The sequence below is a fragment of the Rhipicephalus microplus genome, chromosome 8 (assembly GCF_043290135.1).
Source record: "Rhipicephalus microplus isolate Deutch F79 chromosome 8, USDA_Rmic, whole genome shotgun sequence".
Classification (NCBI taxonomy): Eukaryota; Metazoa; Arthropoda; class Arachnida; order Ixodida; family Ixodidae; genus Rhipicephalus; species Rhipicephalus microplus.
Genome location: NC_134707.1, coordinates 101,521,922 through 101,548,123, shown reverse-complemented (window position 1 = coordinate 101,548,123; position 26,202 = coordinate 101,521,922). Strand labels below are relative to the sequence as shown.

The window sequence follows — 26,202 nt, the reverse complement described above, 5'->3', positions numbered from 1 at the left end:
TTTTTCCAGGATGTTTATGTATGCTTCATCGACGCCCTGATTCCGCAGTATCTGCGCGACAGCTGATATTTTTACTGAATCAAACGCCTTCTCGTAATCCATGAAGGCTATGTATAGTGGTTGGTTATATTCTGAGCATTTCTCTATAACCTGATTGATAGTTTGAATGTGGTCAATAGTTGAGTAGCCTGTTCGAAATTCCGCTTGTTCTTTTGGTTGATTGAATTCTAATGTTTTCTTAACTCTGTTAGCAATTATTTTTGTATGTAGCCTATATACCATGGAGAGCAAACTGATCGGCCTGTAATTCTTCAAGTCCTTGTCATCGCCTTTCTTATGTATTGAGATGATGTTAGCATTCTTCCAAGACTGTTGTACTCTTCCCGTCAGGAGACACCTCGTAAACAGGGTGGCTAGTTTTTCTAACAAAATCTGTCCTCAATCTTTCAGCAGATCTGATGTTACTCAATCCTCACAAGCAGCTTTGCCTCTTTGCATGCTCTCCAAGGCTTTTATGACTTCTTCTATTATCACTGGTTGGGTGTCATCTAGGTTACTGTTAGTTTTTATAATATTAAAGTCGTGGTTGTCCCGGCTACTGTACAGATCTCTGTAAAACTACTCCACTATTTTAACTATACTATCTATATTGTTATTTATTTTGCCTTCTTTGTACCTTAGTGCATAGATCCGATTTTTCCCTATCCCAAGTTTCCTCCTCACTGCTTTGATACTTCCTCCGTTTTTCAGAGCATGTTCAATTCTCTCTATGTTATACCTTCTTGCATAAAATACCTTAAGCCCATTAATGAACTTTGAAAGCTCTGACAGTTTTATTTGGTATGTTGTACTTGAGACTTTCATGCTTTGACGCTTCATAATGAGATTCTTCGTTTCCTGGGAAAGCTTGCCAGTGTCTTGTCTAACTACCCTGCCTCCAACTTCCACTGCACACTCCGTAATGATACTCGTCAGATTATCGTTCATTGTATCTACGCTAAGGTTGGTTTCCTCGCTAAGAGCCGAGTACGTGTTCTGAATCAAGACTCGGAATTCCTGTACTTTCCCTCTCCGTGCTAGCTCATTCATTGGCTTCTTGCGTATCAGTTTCTGTCATTCCTTCTGCAAAACTAGGCGAATTCGGGACTGTACCAATCTGTGGTCACTGCATCGTACCTTGCTATCCACTTCCACATCCTGCGCAATGCCTGGTAGTGCACTTATTATAAAGTCTATTTCGTTCTTAATTTCGTCATTAAGGCTCCTCCATGTCCACTTGCAGTTTCCTCGTTTTCGGTAGAAGGTATTGAAAATTTGTAAATTATTGGGTTCTGCAAATTCTACTAGTAGCTTTCCTCTGGCATTTGTAGTACCGATGCCACGATCTCATACTGCCTGGTCTCCAGCCTGCTTTTTCCGTACCTTTGAATTGCAGTCTGTTCTCAGTATAGTATTCCGTATTTTTACCTTACTCATTGCCGATTCCACGTCTTCAAAGAAGCTTTGAACTGGAGCGTCATCATGGCTGGATATAGGCGCGTAAGCCTGTATCATCCTCATCTTGTATCTCTTATTGAGTTTAATTACAATACCTACCACCCTTTCATTATTTCTATAGTATTCCTCTATGTCGCCAGCTATGTTTCTGTGAATTAGGAACCCCACTCCCTGTACTCTTCTGTCAGCCAAGCCCCGATAACAAAGAACGTGCCCATTCTTTAGCACCGTATAGGCCTAATCTGTCCTCCTAACTTCACTGAGGCCGATTATATCCCATTTAACAGCCTCTAGCTCTTCGAATAGTACAGCTAGACTTGCTTCACTAGATAAAGTTCTAGCGTCAAACGTTGCCAAATTCAGGTTTCAATGGCAGCACCCTCTTAGCACCCTCTGCTTTGTTGCACATCTGACCGCCGCCGTGGTCAGTTGCTCCACAGCTGCTGGGGACTGAGAGCCGAGAGTTGATTTACGTTTGCATGTAGGAGGTAGTGGCCAGATACTGCACCAGGGTGGCCAATCCTTTTCTGGTGAGAACCCCCCCTCCACCAAATATCATTAGTGTCTAAAACTGTCGGAAGAATTTCATGGTTAATACTTTCAAACTCTTTAGAAAGATGCACAAATACGTCCGCAGCAAACAGGCCAATATCAATAGAATATTTGAGGTAGTCAGTGAAATTTGTTAAGGCGAGTTCTGAAGACGCGTCTAAAACCAAACTGATAGAGTGTCAAAAGACTGGCTTTGTTTGTATAAGGTGGTTATTAAGCGATTTCTCTGTAACTTTGTTAAAGAAAGAAAGAATAGTGACCGGGCGGTAGTTATTGATCAAGTTCCGGTCACCTTTTTGAACACGGGAACCACTCTGTCTGTCTCTATTTTATGAGAGAAATCACCAGCCTTAAACATTCAATAATTACATGACCTAGAGGACTGGAGATCTCGGAGACAATAATTTTTATTCTTGACGAGTGGATGTTATCTAGACCAGCGACTGAACATTTTAATTGCTTTATTACTTGGCCAACTTCGTGCGGGTAAACAGGCCTTAGATAGAAGGAATGCGGGCATTGAGGAAGAGAGGAAGCAGGGTAGGAAGTAGACACATTTGCCCTGGAAAAGTGCAAATAAAAGCATTGGCAATTTCAGAGGCATTTGTGATTACTCGTATACCACGCAAACCCTTAGAGATCTCCGGCTCCGAAGCATGTTGGTTGAGAAATTTGTTAATTATCTTTCAGTTCTTGTGGATGCCATTTCCATTTTCAAGACTGGGGCTCTGGTAGTAGGTGTGCTTTGTGTATCTTAGCCACACAGAACGTGTGTTCGAGTACTAGCCACTGAAGAAGTGCTAAGTTAAAGGGCTGCACTCTACCTTTTTATGCAAGTTGTTTTTTTTTCTCAGTGCTGCGCAGAAGCCCATTAGTCATCCATGGCTGTCTAAGAACCGAGTATTCTTTCAAGTAAGATGATGCGGTGGTACAATTTTTATTGCGTCACTGATTTTATCACAGAGTTTATGGTAAGCAGTAGTAGCAGAACTGGCGCTTAAGACATCAGTCGAATCGGTCTGAGAAATGCTATTACAAAATTTGTCAATCGGAAATACATATTTCCTGACTGTATCCAGTTTTTTACGCAAGTATCCAACACAAAAAACACAGGAGTATGGTCAGTAAACAAGAAATCTATGACACCGGCAATCTGATTTGCAGTGACGTTCGTTAAAATGGGGTCAACGAGCGTGTTAGGCCCACCTGGTACACTACGTGTTGAAGAACTGATCTGGCCCTCAAGTCCATTACCTTGAAAGCATTTCACCTAACACAAGCATGAAGTGTCAGCAATATCTGCAATGTTTACGTTATAGTCTTCCATGATGATTTTGTTCTTGTGCTCATCAATAATTCGACCGAGTATTTCACCAAGGGCAGAGCAGAGGTGAAAGTAAGGTGAAGAAAGCTTACGATAAATGCACCCCATGACAATATTTTTACCGTGAAGACAAGAACCTTCAGATTCTTGCCATACTGATTGACAGTTATTATTAGAAAGGGTGAGGTCATAGCGACGAGTGTACGTCATGGTATTGTGGACGAAAAAGCAAAAACGGCCATGTCGGCTGCCATTGTGGTGAGAAAACTCTGCCTCATAACCTGTCGGTACAAACAGTACGTCATCAGGTGAAGAGATATAATCATATGGTGGTTTCGGTGCGTTAAACTCCACATATCAATCAGGTGAAGAGAGCCATGTTTCGGAAAGACAAATAATCGTGAAATTATGACTAGCTAGTGTCAAGAAAATTCATGTGTTTTTTTTTGCTCTGAGAAGTGTTCTGCATATTTTTTTTAGAATGGCTAGTTGGATTACACCCTTGTTGTGTGCGTTGAAGTCGTAGTTAAGACCTCGCCCTTAGCGAAGTTGTCAGCATTCGCGCATGTTATTATTTGGATAGCAGTTATAAGTACACTCCTCAGGGGATTTTTCCGCCGGCGTCGCGTCACCATCATTCACCGTATATATATATATATATATATATATATATATATATATATATATATATATATATATATATATATATATAAAACTTGCTATCAACTTTCACGAGCAACCCACCGAACATAAACAAGGTCCTAAGAAAACACTTTAACATATTGGAACAGAGCGTGCGACTATCCAAAATTTTCACTTCTCCTCCTTGTGTTGTATACAGAAGGCCGAAAAATATGAAGGATCATTTCATAAATTCAAAGATAGGTGTGAAACCTCAAATTGGGTGTCACCCTTGCGGAAAAAGCAGACACATGCAGACAACGACACACATGCACACACACTGTCGCCACTGTCGTTGTCTGCACACACATGCAGACAACGACAGTGGCGAAAAGCACCCACTCGGATTTTAAATACAGGATAAGAGGTGCACTAGACTGTAACTCAGACAACGTCATATACCTCCTGGAATATGGGGTATGTAACAAGCAATACGTGGGCCAGACAGACACTCCGTTTAGAATTAGATTCAACAACCATCGGGCACATGTACGATCTCTGCCAGGCCTTCCACTTTCAAAACACTGCACATTAAAAGACCACAGCTTTGATGACATCAATGACATCAGGGTTACACTACTAGAAAACAACTTTCGAACAATCAGAGAACGGGAACAACGGCAATCCTATTTTATCTACAAATTTAACACGATAAAATACCGAATAAATGAACACCCAGGCACTCTGTCTGCGTTACGACCGCTAAAAGAAGAAAACGCTTCTCTCTAATCACTCCGGTTTCCTTACGACAATAATATTACCCGCTAACAAAGCTTTTGGCCTATGCATCTGACAACAGAAAAATGATTTGCCTCATCAAGCACAGCCGGAACCCACAGATAAGTGGTCCCGGATGTCGTACGGTCCCCCCCTTTTTTCTTTTTCTTTTTTTTCTTTCTCTTCTTTAAGTTTCAACGCACATTTTGTTCCTTCACTGACAAGGAGCTGACAGCTAGGTGGTTTCGTTAACTTTTTCACACATGCGCGCATGTCTTCCCAGTGAGCCGCAACTCTGTGGTGACTGTCTCGGATGTCGTACAGTCTCCCCCCCCCCCTGTTCTTTTTTTCTTCCTTCTTTAATTTTTAACGCACATTCTGTTCCTTCACTGACAAGGAGCCAATGCATATAATGAATATCGATGGTGGTGCCTCATTCACCGGCTTTTTCGCTCCTCCCGACGCCACCAGCACGCACTCAAAGCGCTTAAGCCCTCCCCATTAACTTGTCATACACTTCAAAGAGGAACGAGCCGCCAGCGGACTACACTGAAAGGTGAAATACAAGAACGGCGGCTCCCTGCCCGCTTGGGGAAGAGTGGGTGCGGGGGAGGTATTGTTGACAATGATGACATTGCTTATCTACCTCTGCTTTACTCTGTTGAAATGCTGCTCCTTTCTAATTACGCCGTGTCGGTCTTGCTTCTTCTCCTAGATTTTCTATATTTTATTTAATGTTTGTCCTCCCGTTTTGCTGTTTCTTTTTTCTTTTTTTTCTCTCTCTCTCTTTTGACCCCTTCCCTCCTGTCTCGACAGGATATAAGACACGGAACATGTGTAAATAGTATTATGCCTTGAAAAAGACGGGGTTCCTGTCTAAACGTCGGCACAATAAACAGTTGTTATGTGAAAGCGCATCTACTTTCATATATATATATATATATATATATATATAAATATATATATATATATATATATATATATATATATATATATATATATATATATATATATATATAATGCAACGACCAAGCCAAGGTTGCGTAAAAACACAGGATAATATTCGAGAAACGTTAGTCGCAACAAGCTGGTACAGGCAGGAACCCGGCAAGCACGACCCACACACGGACGTCAACGCCTTCTTTCACGCTGGCACAGAGCTGGCGCCACTACGCTTCGGTACAATATATATATATATATATATATATATATATATATATATATATATATATATATATATATATATATATATATATATATATATATAAAATGCAAGAAAGAAAAACAATCCGGAAAAAGACTCCAGCGCACGAAACTAAACGTCCGACCTCTTGCTTGTCAGTGGGTGGTGTTAGCAACTGAGCCACGAAGGAGTATCTATTTGAACGTTGAAACGGCAAGCTGTTCATTTCTACCACTTACCGCTGGCAGGGGTGACCACGGTGGACATATCGTGTTTTCACCATTGCCAGCGAGACGGTGCAATAAATGCGCGTAGCCAGATAGTCACGACGCGGTGTCGTGCTCTGATGCGTTCATCTTGAATGGGAGAGGGGGAGGGGGCCAAGACACTCCTGCGTTCATGCGCCTATCGGACAGTAGGGAGAGTTTTACGCCTTGGGCTTCCACCGCAACGATTATGTTGTAATTAGTGGACAGACAAATGTCGCTGAATTCCCTCCTATGTTTCCGTTTACCACGAAAAGGGCGCGCTTTTTGGACAAAGTGAAGTAATATTTCAGACACCTATTCGCGTTCATCTTAACCTGTCCGTGCATTTTGTGCGTCATTTGTGCGTGTGCAAGACGCCCGCTTCAATCTGCTTGCCACTTTTTGCGTGACAATTCAATTTGTTGCTATTGCATTCATTGCTTCATCTTCGCGGCAAAGCTGTGACTTTTTTGCGTTCCTTTATTGCGTTTCTGCGCGCCAGCTAAGCTTGTATTTTTCATTTGCCCTACACTACTGTTTTCGGGCAAGAACACTCTGGCTTTCTAACGCGCAAATTTTGAATACCTTGCTGTGAATATATCGCAATCGTTGAATCTGTTTGTTGCAGTCACCATTTATTAAATAAATGTGTCGTGTTGATTTTGCTAGTTCAAGGCAGATAAAAATACAGCTGTATTGTATGCCTCTTCACAAGTGTAGACACAGATGCTTCCCTTTATACTCGATCAATTTTAAGCTTTCATTGTACCGATCATTATGAGCGGTGCATTAAACGCGATATATAATGCAAGATTGTTATTTGTTATATTTCTTGTAGGTACTATGCAGCTGTCATTCACAAGCAAGAGAGCTGGAGAATCAAGCCCAACTGGTGCAATTCTTTAAAAACCTGTTGTAGATTTACCGTTTGTTCTCTTTATGAATTCAGCATAAACTTCTGTTTGTTATCAACAAGTTTTAGGAATTATTCCTGCATCTTGCCCATATGCAAAAGTGTGAGAAACATGCATCATTTACGCGCGCAAAAATTTTGTGTCAAACTGCACATAGAGCAGAAAACCTGGGAAACATATTCGCAAAGCCATTGCAAATGTTGGCAATAACCAGAGCTAAAAGTTCAAAACAGTATGGATGGCGCAGCCAACAAAAAAAATCTAGTGACACATATTAGAGCTGGTAATATTAATACAACGTTGGCGATGCGTAAGCCAAATAATGCTAGCTAAACCCATTTTTGACATTATTGGTGATATTTTGGACCAACAATAATGGCTGCAGCGATCTTCGCAAATATTGGCCATTCGATTCAATATTGTACGAATGCGTATTTAGGGTTAGCTTTACCGCAAAAGTGACCGTAGAACCACTATTTCTGCTACTGTTTTCCAACTTTCGGGTGAGATTCGACCAATGCAAATGTGCTGCCTTGGCCTTTTCTGCACTCTAGTGGGATCGCTGGTTAATTTCTTTGTCTAAACAGAGTTTTGTGGGGAGAGGGGGCTGTGATACGACAGTATATAGAAAACTGGAGCTCGTGTAACTAACAAGGACGACTTCTGGTGCGTAAGTGCTTCTTTGTTCCTTTTTTTAGAAAAAATATATGCATGCTTTTTTGTACAGTATTATTTTCTGAGAAGCATGACACAGTGGTGTTGTGTTTGTGGAGTGGTTGTGTCCACTGTCCTGTGTCTTCTCCGTTTTCCTATTAAAGATTTAGCGGCAAGCCTTTTTTCGTTCGTTATGGTTATGATTGTGTCTAACAAAGAAAACGGACCCCAATATTTACGCTTCTTTCCCACATTCTTAGTTTCTTGTCAGATTCCTGCTGTTTTACTTTCAAGCAGCAAGGCTAATTAATTATCCGTTCGCTCAAACATGGCAGTGCCCAATTTATGAACCCACCGTAATGTAGATGTGCAATAATAGTTTCTATTACATTCACGTTTTGTGAATTCCCAGTGAAATAATTTAATTACATATCAGTATAACAGCGTCAGTTCAGTTACGGCAACTCACCACTCTTCAGAAGTGAACACTGTCACCATCACCTTAGTCAGAAGTCGAGCGCTACGATTCCACGTCTCCCGATATTCTTTAATGCATTTTATGCCAGGATACTCCATCGTTGATAAGTTCAAATAGATTACCTTGGAGTGCATAAACTGGAGAAAGTAACTTACTTAGTGCAGCAACTCATATAGTTATAATGGGTGAACACTGAACTTGAAATCAAAGTACTGTATCTTGTCATCTATAGTGCAGTATCTAACTTACGCAGGCGTTTGCATTTAGTGACGTGCTTATCCGCCTTCGGAAACAAGTAGCGTGACTATTTGGTTGGTTGCTATCGCATTTTTGAAAAAGAAAATACACTTTCTTAGTGCGCAGACAGAGTTTCAGAAAAAAGGCAGATGGGACAGCGCGCACAATTTCATGGCACACATGGCATGAATATACACAGTCAATAGGGCGAGGAGCTGACAAACAGAAAAAAAATAATGGCGGATGCGCCAGAACACTTTAAATACTTGTTAAAGTAGCATTTACCTGAAAAGAGTCATTTTCCAACAGAATAAAAGACGCGCCACATACACACAGAGTTCCGTTCCTGCTTTGCGAATCAGAAACCCTCCATGGCTTTCACGTGCCCTCTTGTCCCTGTATCTGACCATTGCTTCGCATTCATCAAACATCAAAATGTTCCCACAATTGGCATAGTTTCTTTCCAGGTGATCGTCCACTGATTTGCGCATCAGATTCGCATGTTTCCTAAAGCGATCGTTCGGACAGCTCCCCCTCTAACCGATGTAGTATCAACAACGTCATAAAAAAAGAGGTGCCTAGAATTCCTTCTACGAACATTTTTGCGCGCTTTTTCTCACAGCGAACACTTGAAGATCGTTCACACTTCACTGTTTTACATAGAGAGCCTTGCTTGTTTTTGGCCGTGAAAACAACCTTTACCACAGTTTTTACAACAATTCTTTTAAGGCAGTGCGAAACTTCGTGCACATAAAGAATGGCAGAAACTTTCGGCTTTGGCTCGTCCTGAAATTTGTGCTGTGTATTCTTCCCTTGCCTCAATTTATTTAGAAGTGACTGTGCTATGCGTGGCAGCTACTGCTCAGGAAAGCATGCTTTCTTAAGTCTGTTAACATTGTTGCCAAAACATCCGTCAACCTGGTGATGACCTGATTTTGACGATGATGCCATCATGTAGGCGTTCGCTATTCTTCTTTTAACAAGCTAGGTGCATGCTGAACTAAAGCTCAAGGTCTAAAATTTCAAGTTTGTTATTCTCAGAGAACACCATCGTCAGCTGCAGATTGTCATTGTCATGCGCTCAGTAAAAATGGCTTAAAATCTCATTCTCGTTGTACCGTGTGTCACGCTGTTCATGCCGCCCACCGAAAAAACGCCAAAACATGTAATTCCAAAAAAGGAAAACTTGGAGTATGCTTGCCCTTAGCCTTCATATGTAGAACGCGATAGCATAAGCGGTCTCTGTTCGCGTGCGTTCTTAATTGCTAGCCTATATTCAATGCTGAATGTATACCGAAACAGTGCTGTAAGGAACAAAGAAATAGAGAGAGAGAGTGAATGGAACTGAGGCTGGGAGGTTAACAAGATATCAGCATCCTGTCCACTACACATCAACAAAACCTTTTCCTGGGCCGGCCGTTCTAATCTCTATATCTTCTTCCTCTGCTTCGCTCTCGCTTATCGCACTCACAAACCTCGCTGTCGTTCTTCGCAATCACAGTCGGACATGACCTTGCGTAGGGGGGTCTCTGACAGTGTTTCTGGGGAACAGCACTGGCTGTTTCGAAGTGAGGGCCCGGCCACGCCGTGACTTGGTCTGGAAATATCACCGTGGTCGGTCGCATTGTCTCTGTAGAACCTGGGTCTTGGCTTATACCTCGGCCGATGATGACTCTGGGGGACGACAATGATTGTGCTGTGGTCATCTACGACCTCGGCCACGCTGCGGTTTTGCAGGCAAAATGGTTTCATTTTCGTATAATGGACGGAATAGGCAGTCTTACGGTAGTCGAAGTTGCCTGACAATGCGTATGTGCGGAAACTTTTCTCGGTGGTTAGTTTTTACGACGCTGCAACATGACTTGTACTTTGATCATAATTTACCCTGGTAGACGATACTGGGTGCCACAGTGGTCATCCCAAACCTGGTAGAAACTGATGTTGCGCCAGAAAATACTTGCACAGACAAAATGCCTGTGAGCGCGGACCGACTGTGGGACATGATTGTGATTCGACGTGGCTTCACTTGCCTTGCTGTCATTGCTTTTTCTTCCTTTGTGGTCATACTGCGCCTATATGCGTGAACGCAATGATTCTTCGATACTACCTCGACGTCATCACAGTTCTTTGATGGAACCTGATTGCTTCGGCCGAGCTGGTCTCTGTCCTAATATTCGGTGGTAATTTCTATGCTGGCAAAAACGGCTTCGGGGTTGTCGGCGCAGCTGCCGGGTGGTTATGTTATGCGCGTTATCACACGGAAAATTGCGTGTAATGTAGATTGTATTACCGATGCCGGCTATCTCCGCCTGCGGCACCTCGATGGAGCTAGCACCCTCGGGCAATGACTGCTGTGGCGTCCGAAGTTGTGGCAGCGACTGGTGCGAGAGGGTCTCTCTGCTACCCGGGGGCCGGTCTGGTTATGATGGTTAGAGGTCCATACAAATATGAAAACTCACTCGGGATTCGGTAATTGACAGTGATGGTGCCGTACTTGAGTCGAGTACCGACGAGTCCGAAACCTCATATGTTGAGCTGCAATGCACAACTGCAGCCTTGAAGTGAGACCCTTCTTGCGGGGCATTATCGGTAGCGGTCACGTTGTACTAGGTGGTGGCAAAGATATCGGGGGGTGCCCTTCCAAAAACAGGGATGAGCTTGAAGGTCTGCTCCGCCCAGCACTGCTGCTGCACGCCTTCATTCCGGTGCCTCACCGCAGCACCTGCCCGAAGGTGGTCTAGCACCACGAGCCGTTTCTCATGCTCCGTCCAGGCCTCTTGCACTGCTAACGCATCCACAGTTGTCATCGAGCGCTCGGTATTGTTCTGGAAACTGTAGAATTCCGGTAATTCACAGACGACCAGCAATGTTGAGAAGGTAGGTGAAAATGCACAGGTCACCAACGCGAAGCATCCCAGCTGGTCTGAGAGCTGCATGAGGATGCACCTGAGATTTCTGCGCTGCATGGGAGAGCACACCTCAAAGCCTTGTGAGATCGCTGCATCTAACATGACGTTGCTGGCGCTCAGGGCCGGCAGGATTGCAGGAAATAGCACACAGCTCGGTGCTGTTACGGCGCTGACCATGATAAAAAGTGGTGCGATGGTACGCCGCAGCTGCGCTGTGCTGTTCGAAAATCTGTCTGTGGGGCTGGCGGCAAGGTTAGAGAAGTGGAATGTGGAGGTTGTATTCACGGTGACAGGTCACCTGTCAGTGGGAGCTTGAACAGCACCCATTGGCGTAACTTCGCACCACCAAGACAGCGAGTGGCCTTGCTGCCCGGAAACGCTGCTCACACTTCTGACGGAAAAAAAGTGCACCTGTATACCGGCCCGTTGTAACTGCTGTGAAACGCCTACTGTAAGCTCAGCGGTGAAGTAGGATTCTTTTTTTGCGTGTTGATGAGGGTTCTCTTTTGTGTGTACAGGACAACGCTTGACCCTGCGACGTGAAACATGCGGTTGAATAAAAATCGTAATAGCTTTGTATTTAACTAAGTATATAAACACATCAGGGGTAGAATATGCACAAGCAAGTCTGACAGAACAAAAATGATAGTTGACCTCTGTTAAAAAATACGTGTTCATAAGTACGAAATTGCGAACAAAACGGCGTTCAATAAACATTCATACTTCAAGATACAACACAAGGATAGAATAAATATGAGAGAAAAAATGCCAATAAAAAATGTCAAAGGAACACTAAAATAATGCAATTACTTGGTATATGCTTTTAAAAAGTAATTATTTTAGAAAACACTGGGATAATGTTTTTTTTATATTTGAACTGAAATCTACAACCATGACGCTATTGTTTTCAAATTTTCATATTTTTGCGACATTCAACGACATTCTCAGAATGAAACTTTCTGAAACAGCGTATGTTAGGACTGTGGAAAGCACAAATGACAATGTATTTAATTTTGCTGCGTAGGATGCAGTAGACGTGGTCAAAATCTTCCACGTCAAGGTGTTTGGTTTGGGAATCTCAAGGTGCCGTCTCCACCCACATTTCCTTTTCGCGTATTTAGTCGCTTGCCAAGCATCTTCTTATGGTAAGGGTAGTGTTTTCTAGATTGTCAAACCTTAAATCCTAATACACGAAAATAGTTTTCCATTTAGTGTCATTTAGGTAAAAATGCATAGAGATTGAAAGAATGCGAACGTACATGAATAATAAATGCAAGAAATGAGGTGGCTTTTGGTAATACTATTCATTTATGCTTGTGTGCTATGTAAGTATTAATTCTTCATAGCAACCACTCGCTTCCTAACTCACCGCTTTATGACGCCTGGTATATTTTAATGGTTCTGCCTTGCAACACTGCATCTATGAGTAACTACTGGCACTAAGCAACAACTTCTAGAATGGTCATGGTGCTGCGCTGGAACAGCCACTAGCCACACAGGAGTACTGGATTCATTATTGAACTCACCAATGACTATTTTTCGAATTTACTTGCACCTATCTTGAATTTCCGCTCTACGACAACGCTCAGTTTTGTTCACAAGGATTGCCTACAATGCTCTCATATGAATTTTCGTGAAACGATATCCTCAACAATATAGCCTTGTTAGGTGGTAACTATCACCAGAACGTGTATGTCCACATTGTAATTGTAATTGCATTGTAATTGCAATTGCATTTTTACATTGTACTTACACTGTAAAAAAGCGTAATTTCTCGGACAAACACAACCAGTGTAACGAACAGGCAATCAAGCTAATGATAGGCTAGGTGACGGTGTTCCTCGCTAAATCACTCTCCCATGAAGATCATAAAGCAAACTAAAAGCAATTATACTAATAAAAATGCGCCATTTCTACATGTGGAATTTTAACCTACAGCGCTACGCGTACACGTGCGATGTCGTACCTTAATTTGTAGCTAAGAGATTGTAGGTTTTAACGCTATCGAAACAAAAAGCGCTTTTTTGGCCACTCTGTTTCCTTTTGTGTGGGTCGTAGTCACTGCACCGAAAACGGAAAAGGCATTGTTTTGTATACATTCCATAGCTTAACTGTTCATTGCTTTCATTTCTCGTATTCTCAAATTGTGAGAATGTATTGTGGCTTTGTGCGAGAATATCTCGCCAATTCTAAGGACATTCTGAGACTTCGTGACATCATTGTTTGTAGACTTTGTCATATACATGGACCAGGAATTACATATGTGAGTCGACACGAGCTGTTTTTGTGTGTACCAGCTCATTTAGGGCTTATATAGGCGAATATAGTATTTTGCAGTTCGCACAGTAACAATTCGTTAGAGGGGATTTGGTGGGACTATTAGTCTGTTCATAATAACTAAAGCTCCGAAGAAAGCAATGAACTATTAACGTTATTTTGTATTGTTATTTTGTCTTGAAAACGCAATTAATTCACCTATTTTATTCATTTATAGCAAATTCAAGCGGCAATTTCGATCACACTGCCAGATTGCTCGCAATGGGCTCGCGGCGCAAGACTCCTGTGACTTAAGTAACCTGGAAGCTGCTATGCACTCTTTCTTAGTTTCGTACCCCCACATTCAACGCTGGTTTGCAGGCGTGCAAAAAGCTTCTTTCACAAGATAAATGACGCGCATCGCCTGTCGTGCATCGCGATGTTGCGAGTGAGTTTTATGTCAGAATTTAGACCACGGTTGAAATGCTCTTTGCCTTTGACAGTTTACATCACTTCAGTCTTTTCTGACATTGCGCGTTACATCAACTGCAAACAAAGTTACTGAGCATCGCTACTGCTATGAATGAAACAGTGATGCCTAACTATTTGCTATAGCAGTCATGTGGCTAAGGCACTTGGCTTCTGACCCGCAGGTCGCTGGATTGTATACCAGTCGTTGCGGCCAAAAATGCTCGAGGTCCGTGTACTTAGATTTAGGTATACGTCAAAGAACACAAGGGGGTGGAAATTTTCGGGGCCCTTTTCAATGGCGTCTCTCATAATCATATTGTTGTTTGAAAACGTTAAAATATAACAATCATTAGTCTTGGTGATGATGAATGACGCTATGCGAGGCAGCCATTCAAGCATTTCTTGAGGTACGCGTGCAACGTGGGCATATCGAGTTCAATGAATACCCCGGGCGCAACCGCGAGGGAAATCACAATGGAAGATTGGATATCTCAAAAATGTTTGCGGAAATGAATCTTCTGCTTGTTGCAACCAGCCCTGGTGAAACCGCAGTCGTGATTGGGTGCTGTCATCGAGAGTTATCAAGCAGTTTACGGGCACCGCCAAAAAAGGGCAACTTAGAACATTGGCCCCGTATCTGCATGTCGCACCGCAAATGTCGTACCTTTAGGGTACCGTAAAGAGTAAATAAACAGGCAAATGTACAGACAGACAGACAGACAGACCAAAATGTTTGCGTCGAATGTCGCCAAGAAAGGCTATCGTCTTTATTAACTGTCCCGCAGCCGCTCAAGCCTTGATCTCTGGCAACACAATGGTAGATAACAACTGCCCCGTTCTCATTGTCCGTTGCCGGAGAAGTATCACAGGCAATAATGACCTCCGATAGGCTCCAAGCGTTCTGCTTTATCTGTCGTTACCATACGTTTCGGTGAGACGGCTACCACTGCCGTTCGGCACTCACGAAGCCACGGGCCGTAAACAAGGTACGTGCTAGCTCCGTGAGACATATATGCAAACATAATTATTTTATAACGCAGGATTAAGACATTTCCTCCTGTTTATCATGTGCTGATTAACGTTTGCACGTGATATGTCTATGCTTCATAACAATTAGGTCCCATTTGTGTAATCTTTATATAAAGAATTACCGCTAACCGCAAATAAATATTAACATAGCAGCACCCGTGGCAACTCGAACACCTGCATGGATGCTGAAATGAGCCATTGCTTGGAGCCAACATAAGTTACGCTCTGTCATTTTTGTTGTAGTTGAGCATATATACCAACTCGTATGTGCCTTCGGATGAGGACTAAAAGCCTCGTGCTCTGATTGTGTGAGAACCTGTGTCACCTTTCCCAGCCTTGCCGTACGGCCCTTTTGCGTTTTGACTCTGTTGTGACTTCTCTGGTTCATCGCATTTGGCGGAGGACGCTGAAATCACCACGCAGACTTAGAGTTCTACTATCGCAGGTTGGCTGAGAGACGACCGCATGACATGACAGAGTTGGCCACTACCTAGCTCGCCCCAGCAAAACCAGCACCACCGGCTGCCCCGTTTCCCTGCCCCGGCGCTACCACCAGCAAGTGGTAACACGACTCAAAGCTCGTCTACGTTATTTGCTATTTGGCTGACGTCGCTAAGCTTCGGTGCACGAACCGTGAAACCGCTATCGCCGAATGATTAACCTTCATGACCCTCGTGACCGAAGCGCTCGGCCAACCAGTTGTCCGCAAGCTTCACACTGAGCGGTGTCTACGCCACCGAACACAGCAGCCTGGCGAGACGCTTCCCAGTAACATTGAGGATGTGCTCGACCTCTGCAGGCGTGTTAACCCATCTATGCTTGAAGAAGAGAAGGTCGAACACATTCTCAGGGGTATCGAAGACAACAAATTCAAGTTTTTGCTGGTGAAAAGCCCGACCACTGTGGCAGTCCTCGTCAGCCTGAGCCAGAACATTGATGTATTGCGCCATCAGCGTTCTCTCACCCGGCAGAGTGTCTCACCTCCAGGTTAGATCTCGGTCGTCGCAGTCGCAAACGGCAACGTTCACCGAGAAACTCAATCCAACCAGATTACGAAATTATCCGAGAGGAAGTCACCCGATAGCAACTCGCCCCCCGCAAGCCTGCCTTTGAAACTGCCACAGGCTATACGTGACGAAATTCGCGATTCCCTCCCAGCAGTTCCGGGCCCTTACCCGTGCACTTCCATCTCATCTCTCGACTACCAGCTACACACCACCTGTGCCAAATTCTGCTCTCAGCTGTGGTCACGCGGCCACAGCCGCATTTATAGGCTCCTTATCTGCAACACATCATCCCGCCTCGCTTCCAGTTTACAGGCCCCCACTTCGCTTTTTCGTCCATTTGATGCGTGGTGCCCCCATGACATCTGCCCTATCTGGCTTACGTGTGGCATCGCTAGCCATATTGCACGCGTCTGCCGCCGCTGTCCCACACCTGCGTACGCCTCCTTTGGAACTCCTACCTAAGCGCCGCAACATGCCATTACATCTGCATCTGAACACAGGCACTCCGACTCGGATCACTGCTGATAAAGTGCTCGTTTCTCATTCACTCATTTGCGATGGCCATTGCCTAAGCGTCATCGACCACCTTCTGAGAAAGGAAACTAGTCACTGCATTCCAGAGGCAAGAACTGCTACTTCTGCGCAATTCTAAGGCCTCCATTTTCACATCATTTTTGCCGTGCAACGTTATTGATGTCGATGTGGAGAGATTCGCCACACTAGATCAGCTGTCTTTTTAGTAAGCCTGCAAAATATAACACCCTGAGAATTGGATAACGATTTTTAAGAAAAATGCAATGCAGTTCCGATTACACATTGCTGTTCAAGTGTCTTCGCAAACACTGCTGTTCAAGGCCCAGTTTCTTAATTTCCCGAAAGCAAATATATACTGCAGTTTAGACCTTAAAAGGCATATAGCGCACAAAAAGGACGTCATGAACTCAATGTGGGGTGAATTGGCATTGATGGTTACAACCCCACTTTTTTTTTCGCCGAGCACTCTGCTCACCTATGCATTCGCGCAGACGCAAGGCGGATGCTGAGCTGGCGATATGACATGTTGAATACATCATGAGCATTGTTTGTCCTTACAATTGGTCAAAGGACTCTGTAGGTTACGCAGTGCTGAAAGTAACTTCTTTGGTTGAGCGTACTTTTGTTTATTGTCTAGTGAAACTTCGTGATTAGCAATGTCATGTTGTGCCCTGGCGGGAAAGGAACTGCATGTGATATTTCGAAAACGCAGAGATCGATTCGAGCAGAAGTTGTGTACGTGTACACATATATTGATGTTTACTGCGTAGCGAATTCGAGGCCGTATGATTGATGCTTATATCGTCCTCTTGTCTTCTGCACTCCACTGCAGCATAATAAAAAAATGCAGCGCTCCCTGAGCGGGCTGGTCTTTCACTTGTGGAATAGGTTTGTGCTAGGTGCTTTGCGCTCAAGCAGGGAAAATATTCTCACGCAATGTGAAATTAAGCATACTAAGACGTAACGCTTGCTACAGCAGCGACGCCAGAGTTTCTAACGTAATTTTCTACTATCTCAATGTTTTGAAATTAAGAACTAGCGATACAAATGCGTAGATTTATGAGAAACTCGATTATTGGAACCACTCTAGAGCTACTTGACGTCAGAAAAGTGAGTAATAACAATTATATGGAGCATTGGCGCAAGCATAGCGCACATTTTGTGCGACAGGATTGTCCGTTGTTTGCTCTTACATTTTTAAAGCCATCATCAGAAATTAAACTTATCATGTCGGTAAATCAGAGTAGGGCCTAAAAAGTGTTATATTTGTAATGTCCTGTTGAGTGCAAGGACAGTTGTAACCCAGTTGATACATGGCTCGAGCAGCTTTAAAATGCTCTGCAGGCGTTCTCGACTAACTTGTCCAATAGTTGGCTCAATTATATTCAATAATAACACGCTCATAGCTGTGAAAATCATTGCGAGTACAGCGACCTAGTCCTACGCAGAGCCCGTAACATTATAAACACCGACGAAAATTTTGCAGTGTCCTTCACGCTAATGTGGGATGACCCATTCGATTGTCTTACCACAATCGGCCATGACCATACTGCGTTGCGTGGAGTAGATTGTGCTGAACCGGCATCCTAAAACAACAGAAAAATCAGTCAGTTGCGCTGTGATTAGCGAAATCGTGAAATCATAGTAATTCACCACAGCCCAACGTAAGTTTTTTGGCGGATGTTTGCCTCTATATTGCAGCACATTTGTAACCATGTGACCCAAAGGCATAAAAAGGGTATATTGTGCTTACGCCAATATAATATACGAGACGGTGAAGAACGTTCATGACATTTTTGCGTGTTCAGCGCTGGTTGTGAAAATGGCTTACATTTATACGGGCTCTCTTTGAGGTTTTATGGACAGTGATTTCTTTCACATTTATTGGCTGCCTATGCTAGCTTTTATGAGGATGACAATAGTAATAGCGCGAAAACAGAACGATGACACAGATAATTTGTGTCGTCGTTCTGTTCTCGTGCTATAGCTATCGTCATGTCATACCAACTAGCCTAAGCTGCCACACTTCAGGAAGATGTTGAACAATGCAAGTATTTCATGATTATTTACTGCACATAAATGCGATTTATCAGAAATAGCCAGGCCTTATCAGAAATAGCCAAGTTTTATCAGAAACAGCTATGCCAGCGCGGATCACAAGGCACAGCTACAGCCAAAGTGGGAAGAATGGCCTCTTCTAGACCACGCTGTACATGCTAATAAAATATTTAGGGCATTTTATCCCAAAGCCACGTTATGACTATGAGAGATGTCGTAGTAGAAGGCTTCGGAAATTTCAACCACCTGGGGTTCTTTATCAAGCAATGACATCACACAGCGCAAGAACATCTTCCATTTTGCCTCCTTTGTGAAGTAACCACCACATTCAAGTTCATGATTGATATGTGGGGTTTAACGTCCCAAAACCACCACATGATTATGAGAGACGCCGTAGTGGAGGGCTCCAGTAATTTCGAACACCAGGATTTTTAGCGTGCACCCAAATTTGAGCACACGGGTCTACAACATTTCTGCCTCCATCAAAGACGCAGCCGCCGTAGCCGGGATTCAATCCCGCGACCTGCGGGTCAGCAGCCGAGTACCTTAGCCACTAGACCAGCGTGGCGGGGCTACTAAATCCAAGTTCGAACCGGCTACCTTCACGTCAACAGTGGGAGAAAGCCGGTAATTATGCTCCGCGACGGATAGTTGTAGAGGCTCTTAAAGCCAACTAAATCAAGTACAAATAAAACGTATCCACTACACCATAATGCAGTGTGATTTTAATGATGTCGGGAAGCACCTCTTATGCCTTATTTTATTATTCTTTGGAAAAGTGATCACGATGATATGTGATGTATATTGTCGCAAAACCACTGTAGTATTATGAGAGATGCCGTAGTAGAGGGCTCCGGAAATTTCGACCTCTTGGGGTTCTTTACCATGCACTCAAACCTGAGCCCACGGGCCTACAGCATTTTCGCCTGCACCAGAAATGCAACAGCCACAGCCGGGATTCGATCCTGCAACACTCAGGCCAGCAGTACATTAGCCACTAGACCACCGTGGCGCCGCTTTTCGAAGAAGTGTGCTGCCCGCTACACCTTTGTGAAGGGCTTCTAAAGCTCTTCACGGTGGCCTAATGGAAAAGGCACTGGGCTGCTGACCTACAGATCGCGAAATCGGCTCTCGGCCGCGGCGGCCCCATTTTCGATTGAGGCGAAAATGCTTCAGGCCAGTATACTTAGATTGAGGCGCACGTTGAAAAACCCCAGATGGTTGAAATTTCCGGAGCCGTCCATAACATGGGTTTTTACGTTAAACTCTAACGATTATTATTAGTGTTTAAGCTGTGTCTCGTTTTGATGAATACTTAATGCTGGACCAAGTATAAGGAGTTAGAATCAATAACGAGTCAACAGGTAGCGCGAGGCCTATTTCAATATGAATATAAATCTATCACGACGTAATACATCTGTTCACACGATTATTTCCTTGACATCACGTTATTATACAATACTTTTGCGAAGCATTTTCAAGCATGAAAGAGGGCCTTTGGTAGAATACCGAACTTCAATGTAAAGGGCTAGTTCGAATGCCATGTGATTTCGGCTATCTCTTCTGATTTCATTAGTTTTTTTTATTGCAATAGCGGTAACGGACGCTGGTTGCGACGGGCGACTACGGCGCCAAAATTGGCTGTTGTTGTGAAGTCATGACAGTTGTCGCGCCCGAATCCCAAGTTGCGTGGAGTGCGCTGCACAGTGCAAGTGGCATGTGAAGAGTGGCCCTCAGAGCAGATATTGATTTTATCCAGTATTCCATGACCAGCCTTAATGCCAAGTAGGCAAGCACCCATCGTGATTTGCGTGGTCTTTTATGTCTACAGTCGAGGTACTCGCGATACATCTGCGAGACATCATCTGCACTTTGTTGATGCTGTATCCGACGGATCACGGCGAGAATTAACAGTTTAGCAGTGCGTAGTGGGTGACAAGCATAAAATCATGTAGTGGTCACGAAATTATCATTGCCTGATGGTTGGTCACTTTTTTTACACTTCTGCCACGCTGGCTCACCCGTTTCCGTGCCGATTCCTCACCCGGCTTGGCACCTCTGTTGGTGCTTTTTGCAGAGCAGCTTCAAGTGTTCGGGTCTCTCTTTGGTAGAACACTCGACTGCCACCAGATATTTCGGGTTCAAGGTCCATCCGATCGATGATATATTTTCTTATTTCTACTTATTTCGCACGATTGCTGTTAAGGACACCATTGACGGTGAACAAATGCACTACTGCTATTGTAATTTTTGAGCAGTTTTCGTCTCTAAGAGCAGCAGAATGGGTAGGCGTATTACCCCGAAAGGATCATGAACATGTTTTACTTGAAGGCACACAAGCGTGAAAGCATATATACACTGTGTCCTACACTATGTCAGACGAGATTTTGAACAGAGCGCCCCACACTCGGAAATAATGTCGTCTTTGACGTCTCTTGCAGTGTGCGATATTATGATAAGATGTTCCCCAATGATAGTACTAAGGGGACGGGGAGGTGCTGGAACAGTAGTTGTAGTCAGCGAAATGAGTTCTTTCCCTCACGTTTCAACTGTCCAGGGCTTAGTAATACCCAGTAGAAATACACCCTCAAAAAACAGTCTTTCAGAGTCAAACATGCCGCGTCGGTATCCACAGCAGCTCAACGGAAAGCAGGGTAAATAAAAAGCTGTCCTGGGGCTTCTCGTACCGCTGCTGCTCATAATCTTGTGATGCTATAAGACGCTGACAGACAAATTTTGGGGCTGTGTGGTCTATAAAGTGATAGCTTCACAGCGTTATTCAGTCGATGAATCAAGGTCTTCGGTGAAAATGTTCTGCAAAAGTGAGTTTTTGTTGCGGAAAAAATAAAAAAATAACGCGATAAAAAGTATTGGTGTTGTGTCTCGTGGAGTTACAAGCTAGTATAAAAAACGAATAATGCTACGTCTCTGTTTTCATGGCCATAGGAGACGTACATAGAGCGCATACCAGCTAGTATGATTGAATTGTTAAGTAACTTCATTATATGATGGCTGGCACACTGTCTTAAACAAAATATTTATCACGCATCAACAAAGCGGGTCTTCAAAATATGTGAACAAAAGCGTCCACAATCTGTGCGGCGTTAGGGGGGGGGGGGGGCACCACGGTTGACGAAAACTTCTTACGGGAGGAAGAAAACACCTAATATTTGCAGCACCACAGGTTAGTAGCTTCTGTGCAATGGCATGACAGGTTGTGTAAATTGTCAAAATATTTACCCTCTTGTTACCAGAAATAGATAAGGGAAAGATGTCAGTAACTGAAGGCAACCGAAAAAAAAGGTGCAAACGTTCGTCAAGTGACTCCATAGGTTTTTTGTGGGATCACCTATTGTTTGTCGGCGTTTGACCTGGTCGTACATCACTCAGCTGCACACAGAGTGATAAGAACTGGGCCAGTAATCTCGACGTTTCCAATGGTCGCACATTCGAGGGACATCGTGATAACCGGAAGTGTGTCTCTCAAAGAACTGGCCGATGAGACTAACGCCTAGGTGGCAAGGTGCTATCATGAGCCATCCGCGTTAATTTCTGTCGCCGCTGTGATGGTACGTTGGGCTGTCCTAAAGCATTATTAACGGACGAGTGGACTGATTGAGCTTCGTAGATTGTATCTTCTAGAAATTGTGATATAAAAAAGGATCTGCGCACAGTTAATTGCTAGTACTGCACAATACAGAGATTGACAGCGCACATGGTGGCTCTTCAAGAAAAACCTCGGGAGAGCTCACTGATGACGGGACCAGCTATCAGCACGAAGCTCTAAGCGGCCAGATAGGAGATCGCCACGCACTTCTATTTCTTAAGCCGTAGTGCACAGCGACAAAAGACGCCTAATGGCATCCTTTCAGGACCTGAGGTGGAAGAATGCGCCATCTACTGTTTATGACCAGAGAAGAAGGAAGAAAGTTTAAGCGAAAAGACAGGGAGGTTAGCCAGTTTTTTACCGGCTGGCTACCCTGTGCTGGGGAAAGGGGTGAGGGGAATGAAAGATGTTAAAAAGAGATGTTGCGAAGGCAGGGAGAAATTACAAAAAAATAAAAATTGCGGCAGAGGAAAGGCAACATCAAAGAGTACAAGACACTAAAGTCTGTCTCTGAGGCCAGTTGTACGCGAAAAGCGCAGCAAAGCTTTCAAAGCCTTCTGGGCTGAGGATGGGCTCGGCCAATGACCCAGAATCCTTTGTTCCGACAAAGGCCGATCGTCTAGTCTATCCGGAGCTGCAGTGACCAAGAAATCTTCACGTGCAAGTATGGCCAAAATGTGCCTCCCAGCCAAACGATAGCAAGGCACTATCGTTTGGCTGGTTTATATCCTTCTGGCTATGCAACCCTCCGGCCACGCAGGTGGCCGGAGGGTTGCATAGCCAGAAGGATATAAACTTCAGTTGGTCGAAAACGTGCGGAAGCACAAAAGAGTTCTTTTCAATGGCCAGCTTGAACTGAGAAATTTATTTATTTCCGTGAAGTTGACTCAAAGTCTCATCTATGCGTGGTAGCTCGTATAACACGGTTTTGGAGATCTTGTACAAATACCAGCGGCTTATACAGAATCTCCAACTGGTCTTACAGAACAAATACATGGGTACGTGTATGGGCTACACGGTTGTTCAGTTATGATCCAATGAGCATCTTGTCCACGTTTCTCTTAATTCTATTCTTCTCAGAGGCGAATAGACCTGAGATGCATTTTTTGTGGTATTGTGGCGCTGCTAAGTTCATTTTCGCCCCAGCAGAAGATGAGAAAAAGTCAAATACACGCCAAAATGTTTCAAGAAGGGGAATTACTGTGTCAGCTTTGCGAAAATATGGGCATTGCGTAGTTATTTTTACAGTTCAAAAGAGTGACTTAGTAGCGAGCGCGAAAGACGTTTTTAGTTGAAGCGACGAAGACAATAAAGATCATGGGCGGACAAAGCTGAAATGGCGCTCCGCCTCGGTGGTCTAGTGTCTAAGATACTCGGCTGCTGATCCGCAGATCGTGGGATCAAATGCCGGCTGCGGCGGCTGCATTTCCGAAGGAAGCGTAAATGTTGTAGGCTCGTCTGCTCAGATTTTGGTACACGTTATAGAGCCACAGGTGGTCTAAATTTCCTGAGCCCTCCACTACGGCGTCTCTGATATTCATATGGTGGTTTTGGGATGTTAAACCCCACTTCTCAATCAAAGCTAGAATGGCGCTGTCGTCTCAGGGCTGCAGCATGACGAGATCCAGGCAACGTGATAGCACCCCTGCATATCAGCTAAAATTACCCCAGTATGCACAGAAATGCAACCATGACTTTTACATACCTTTACAGTAGAGCTAGAGTGTAATTGTGCGTTTATAGAATTTAGCTTAATGGGGAGATTACATTCGCTATTACTTGCAAGTTGTGGGCACGTTACAGGGCTGCAGGTCATTGTTCGTGATCATAAACAAAGACGCTCGGCTGAACTGTTTGTTTTTTTTGTTCCTAGGAGCACTCAAAGTTCAAAAACGCTGGCAGACATATCTTGATGTGTTCGGTTTCCTTAACCAAAGAGGTCCTGACGCTACTGCTTTTGACGATATTAGGAAATGACCGTTGCGTCTAAGTAAGGTGTCGATATCGTTGAAGCATTCGTACGTTTATCGTTGAATAGCTTCGCCTAGTGCTATTGTATGATTCTGTCACACACCAATGTGTTATTGCGACTGCTCTTCTGAAATAACGCTGACACAAAGTCATTTATAAAGCAGTTTCGTGCATTTGTCTGGGCTCTGTAATTGGAATGCCTTTTGTCTTGTCGTATTCATGCGTTTTACTTCGTCTGAATGCGTACCTTTCACTCCATGATTTCATCAGGGCTTGTAGCAAACAGACGGCATCGACGACTCCTGATTTTCCACAATATAGGCATGTGAACAATATCTTTTTAAAGTATAGTAACGACTCAATCGCCTATGTTATGTGTGTAAGCATGTGGATACGTACTATAAAAAATAATTGCTGCATGCACAAGTATTGGTCTAGCAGTTTGCTATAGTTACTGGAATCAGACGAGCACTTACATCCGCGGATTCATACCTCTTAATTTTGCCAATTTCTTCCACCGAACTGATCTGTATGTCCTAGTCCCGATAAAACAACTGTGTCACAAAAAAAGGCTACTAACATAGAGTGTTGCAGAGTGCCGCCCAATGACCACTAGTAAAAATGTACACTTCACTTTGATGCGGTATACAGGCCCATAACATCTCCCCTGCTCTTTGTTCCTATTCCTTTGCACAATCTCGTGATACGCATCCTACCAACTTTAAAATAACAGTGTTTGTAGTTAAAAACCTATATTTCGAAAGCAATGACGATAATAAATTAGAGATTGTACGCTCCACATTGAGAGTGGAAAGGTTCGTGGATGTTTCAAGTTTTATATTTCGCAACCGTACGCTAACAAATACACATCGTATTGCCGTCGCTAATGTCATTACTTCACATTCAAGTTGGTTGGTTACAGTTGGTAGAAGGTTTACGCCTCGTAGTTTTCATAAGGAAGCAGTTCGGGTCGATGGTACACGCCAAGATAGTCTTGGCACTGCGAACTTGTTACGCTTACAATGAGTTCGTCTCTATAGCGGCCACCGTTTTGTAGCACACAGCTCCTACTCTGCATTCCAATCCTTTTTTTCACCTTTTTTTGCTTCCACTTCCCGCCTACCATCCAGAAAAGAACACTTTGTAACCTTGCAGCGTAACTTGAAACGAAGCGAGGGCTGCACTTTTCCGCTTTGTAGATTTTGTATTTCAGGCGGCAATTACCAACAGGGCCACACGCGACCACCATGATGTGACGTCACTACTGATTCCCTTAAGGCTAACACGCCAAGGACGACAAGGCGCCTTCTAAAAAAAAGGTAGGTCAGCCTGTTCTAGGCACTTACACTGTTCGCCCTGATTACCCTACTACATGTGTCCCACTGTCGGCTCCCATATTGATTTTGGATTAAACATCGTAGTCATAACGTTGTCTTTTTACTTACACAAATTATTGATATTGCTATACTAAATGTAAAGGTATATTTTCAATTATATTATTCAACCATTGAGAAATAGCATCGAAAATGTACTTAAAGAACATAAAATCCATAACTTACCTCTTGTTCAACTGCCAGAAGTGAAGGTATAGCTACAGCAACTAGAAAAAATACCCAGAACCAAAGGGTGTTGAAAGCCATCGGTGGCATGCAAGAAATAATGCACGTACAACTATTTCGACGTGAACCTTTGAGTGCAGAAAGGTGTAAGCGAGCCTGCATATATTCTATTCATCATAACCTTCTCGACAGGAAGTTAGAGTTCAATGGCACTATGAAAGGAAGGATGTAAAAAAATAAATACAAATTTTTCAGGAGTTATCGAAGAAATTTCTGCGAATTTGGAAACACGTTTCGAGGGCCAGTTCATTCGTAC

The 26,202-nt window shown here is 43.6% G+C and overlaps 1 protein-coding gene and 1 long non-coding RNA gene across 3 annotated transcripts in view; one reads left to right on the top strand and one right to left on the bottom strand.

The window, feature by feature from the left end:
- Positions 1-26,016, bottom strand: part of LOC142769292 (uncharacterized) — a 35,595-nt gene extending 9,579 nt beyond the window's left edge. The window contains exons 1-3 of one of the 2 annotated variants that reach the window (XM_075872417.1): positions 25,887-26,016; positions 18,221-18,277; positions 8,240-8,385 (exon numbers count right to left, since the gene is read on the bottom strand). In XM_075872417.1, coding sequence (XP_075728532.1) covers positions 8,240-8,385; positions 18,221-18,277; positions 25,887-25,976 — 293 coding nt within the window. In that variant the 5' untranslated portion in view covers positions 25,977-26,016. The remainder of the gene's footprint in view (positions 1-8,239; positions 8,386-18,220; positions 18,278-25,886) is intronic. The other variant, XM_075872418.1, reaches the window with a different exon arrangement.
- LOC142769293 (uncharacterized) lies at positions 14,995-17,551 on the top strand. The gene is made up of 2 exons (XR_012885752.1): positions 14,995-15,107; positions 15,596-17,551. It is a non-coding gene; the product is annotated as an uncharacterized LOC142769293 (long non-coding RNA).
- Positions 26,017-26,202: the final 186 nt, after the last annotated feature.